Source organism: Atta cephalotes (assembly GCF_000143395.1).
Source record: "Atta cephalotes unplaced genomic scaffold scaffold00068, whole genome shotgun sequence".
NCBI classification, from domain to species: domain Eukaryota; kingdom Metazoa; phylum Arthropoda; class Insecta; order Hymenoptera; family Formicidae; genus Atta; species Atta cephalotes.
In genome coordinates, this window is record NW_012130132.1 from 195613 (window position 1) to 199756 (window position 4144).

Sequence of the window (4144 nt, forward strand, 5' to 3'; positions counted from 1 at the left end):
ATTTAGTTATATATTTCTTCGAGTTAACTTCTTGGTTTGATTTTATCATAAATTTATACTAAGCCATGGTTTTCTTAGCGATATATTATCGCGTAATTTCCAATCTCTGTTTTTCATATATGTATATACAATTGATTTCGCGATCGTAACCTTTCGTTCTGTCTTGTAAATACCAGAATACTGCAACGATTATTAAGAATTCATGGGAAGATATTGTTTAACTTCTTTTCTGCATTTGCTCCCAAAATATTATGTTCGATTTGAGCTTGCCGGGTGAGATCACGGCGGTGTCATTGCTCTCTTGTTTCGATCGTACGATTTCTGTTCGATTTGTAGGTCGTTCTTCTATTAACGATCGACTGACTGGTAGTGATGTCAGTTTTCCGGGTATTTGACGTAAACCTTCCCGAAATTCCCTCGAAAGAGATCTGGCTGTCAAACTGTGCATCTGCCTGGGCGTTTCAACTATCTGTACTTCAGGAGTGGCCGATCTATCCTTGGCATCATCTACTTTCGCTACCTGCGAGACAGAAAATCGATTTGATCCAATATATAAATTGTACTGATGTATGATGCCTATTTAAAAAAATGCTCTATATTAATTCTAAAGCTTCTGAGGCTTCTAAAAATAGAAATATTCATATTTGCATCACGAATAATTATTCAAATAAATATTATTAATCTGTCAAATATATGACGTCATAATTTTTGAGATTGTACTACAATTTAGTTTAGTTAATTACTGTGACCAACAAATTTATGCATTAAATTAAATATTCAGAGCAAGAGTGAAGTCTGCAGGTTATAATTCATAGATCTTTTTCATCTGAATTTGTAGTCATTCAAATTTTGAAAATTCTGGTAAATATTTACGTGTAGATTTATTATTTATTTTTCTGTTTCCAAATAAATCCATCTATTTAATTATTTGTCTATGTATATCTTTTATTTTTATGAATTATTATATATATATATGAACGCATATTATTCTTGCTTCGAACAAATACATTGAAATTCGATATCAATCCGAGACTAAATTGAAATCTAACTGAAATAAAATGATATTTCGTTAGTTACCAAAGCTCTGTATACTTTCGCGGGCACGGCAGTCTTTTCAGAAGTCTGTCGCCTGCCGAACACTTCCGCGAGTCTTTTCACTGAGGGCATCACCCGCAATTCTTCATTCGTCTCCCGAGATTGAGCCTTGGTCATAATATATATATCCTCGAAAGATCTTTCGACGTCGGATGAGATTTCATCGTAATCGTTTAGCAGCGAAATGTCATCCTCAATGATCACATCGTGTTCCTTCACGAGCTCCAATAGATTTATGGCAGTCAATTCATCCTGCGCGTCGTTCACGTAAACAGGATTCGCATGATAACATATGTCTTCAGCGACGTTTGGCATCGATTTAACGGATATTAGCCGCGAATTTACCTCCTCGACTTCGTCCCGCAGCTCATTGAATCCTTTTGAGCTTTTCGCGAAATCCTTGCAACCGAATGATCTCGGCATGTCGATCAGATATTCTTTATATCCATGTTTAGTTAGATTTGATTTGTCGTTCCGCAATGGTTGGTCCAATTGATTGTTGGAGTGAGCGCGACGTAGACCATTTTGATAGCCGAAGGAGCTCAGGTCCAATCTATTCACCATTCTTTGTTGGCGGATTTGTTGAGATTTCTTCTTATCCGAAAACTCGTTCTCGAAACCGTACGCTTTCAAATCAATCTTCCGAACTTTTCGCTCCTTATCGTTCTTGTGTTCAGCCTCGATATTTTGCTCCTGATTATTAAGCTTGGCGTTAATTTCATTTTTGCTGTTTTTTCTTTGATTCTCCAGAATGTCATCCGTTTGTTGGTGGTCCTTCCATGTCGTTTCACCAGGCGTGTCTTTCTCGCTTTTGACTTTCTGACGATCGACGGGAGCACGCGAATTCATGGCGTGATTATTCGTTTCGAGATTAATTATCTCGGCGTTATTTTTGCGCCATGAGACCGGCATCTTCGTATCTTTGTCTTCTTGCAGGCTCGAAATACTATCGTCGGTCTCTTTAGACATAGGTAGTCGTTCTTCCTGGAACATATGAAGAATCGACTGATGTTACCGATTTAATGTAGAATTCATTCGAAAACTGCGTAATTTATGTTGTATGTTGAATGTTTATTATTCTTTTTTTACTTTCTCTTGCATGCTGCGAGTCACAAAATTCCTGTTCCTTTTCCTTTTACCTTTTTTTTTTCTCTTGTGAAACTGTCATACGATTAATATTATTGTCTGATGTAATATTTTTAATATAAATGACAATATTCTTAATATAAATTTAATATTTAACGCTGTAATAATATTAATAGTAATATTGTAAGTAAAAAATTTTTTAATATTAGTTAGTACGATTTTTAAATCTGTATTATCGATTTTGAAAGAAGTATGACAATAATTATCAATCATATGGACACTTTTTTGCTCAATACATATCAGTCGCGATTTTATTAATGGATTGAAATTTTTTCTGTTCTTTTTGTGTATTTAAGATGTTCAAGTTTAAATTCTCGATATTAATATATAAATTTATAAATTTATAAATATATAAATTTTATGCAAATATGTAAATTTTGATGAAAAGATTTTCGAATTTGAGTGTTAGAGAAGAGTAACAATTTACGCGCTACATTAGAGAATATCGAAGTTTTAGATATTTCTTATTTACATAAAAAATTTGGAAGAATAGCAGCACGGACTAATATGTTTTAAGCACACTCATGCATTCGCTTTTGCAAAGAATAAGCTGTTTCTATTAGTACGTTCAAAAAGCCTTTTTATTAATGTATTATGTAATCTTTATACGTTGCAAATTAATTATGCAATATTATTTATTAATATGATTACATATAAATAGTATTCATCTATCATGATTAATACTGCAGTGAAGCATTATTTTTGATGAGATGGAAAGTTATGAATAATATATAAAATATGTTAGTACGAATTAATTACGGATTAGTACTAATTTCTAATTTTAGTACGGATTTAAAGAAATTATTAAATACATAAAATTTTACAAATAATAGAGTAATGTACATGTATTAATTGCTGTATGATTATTGGAGTTTAGCAGGATATGGCAACAAAAAATTGCGAGAAATATTAGGATTTACATTTCGATATATATAAATACAATTATTTGTTAGTCATCACATACGCTGTAGATAGGTGGTACTTACCGATTAAAATATTCTCTTTCGTAGTTCGTAATTGCGGAATCGATTCCATTGTGTTAACGCGAATTGAGTAGTATACGAGATACATCGAGAACGTGTAGTGCAAATTAGATCACATTCTATGTGCAATTTGTGCAAATGTGATGCGTGCATTTTTAGTAGTAAATAACTCGGATTATCGATTGAAGATATGGATTCACATCTTCACTTAAAAAATGTACAGAAATGAAATTTATATATGCATCATAGTTTATGCATGCGAACAAACTCGATTTTCTTCTTTCGAAATATTTTTTAGCATATGTCTTCAATTGCAAATTATACAATGCAAAATATGAAGACGCAAATCTATTTCGTACAATCTATTCGTTTGATAATGTCGAAATATGATATTAATATTGTAACACGTAATAATCATTTATATTACAACTTTTAAAGCAATGAAGTTGATAGGTTCTACTATAATACAATTCTCTAAAATAATTCATTCGTGTCGATAGTCGTGATTTATCATTGAAAAAATGAAAATATAATTTAAATCTCGCGTTATATCTTTAAATATATGCGAGAAAAAGCGAAAAAAAAATTAAAAGACATTATATGTAATAATATACTATAAATAATGTATAATTTAAATATTCTTTAATATTTGATACTAAAGAAATTTAAAATAGAATCACACAATTTGTGAATTGCTGCGCAATAATTCTTATATGTTAATATCAAATAGATAACCATCACCTGTATGTTGCATGCGAAAGATATAAATTTTTGACTGCTCAATTAAATTAATTAAATAGATTGAGATTTTCAGTTCAATATGAGATATATATTATATATATATATTTTGGATTGTCCAGAAAGTTCGTGCCGACTAACCTATATAATTTAATAAATGTATACTAAAATTTAAATCTTCT

The 4144-nt window shown here is 31.1% G+C and overlaps 1 protein-coding gene across 1 annotated transcript in view; it reads right to left on the reverse strand.

Annotated features, from left to right (window-relative positions):
- Positions 1-217: 217 nt before the first annotated feature.
- The window catches only part of LOC105623955, a 30165-nt gene continuing 26238 nt past the window's right edge, over positions 218-4144 (reverse strand). Inside the window, exons 14-15 of the mRNA XM_012205325.1 lie at positions 1078-2079; positions 218-520 (exon numbers count right to left, since the gene is read on the reverse strand). Of these exons, the coding sequence (XP_012060715.1) occupies positions 218-520; positions 1078-2079 (1305 nt within the window). The remainder of the gene's footprint in view (positions 521-1077; positions 2080-4144) is intronic.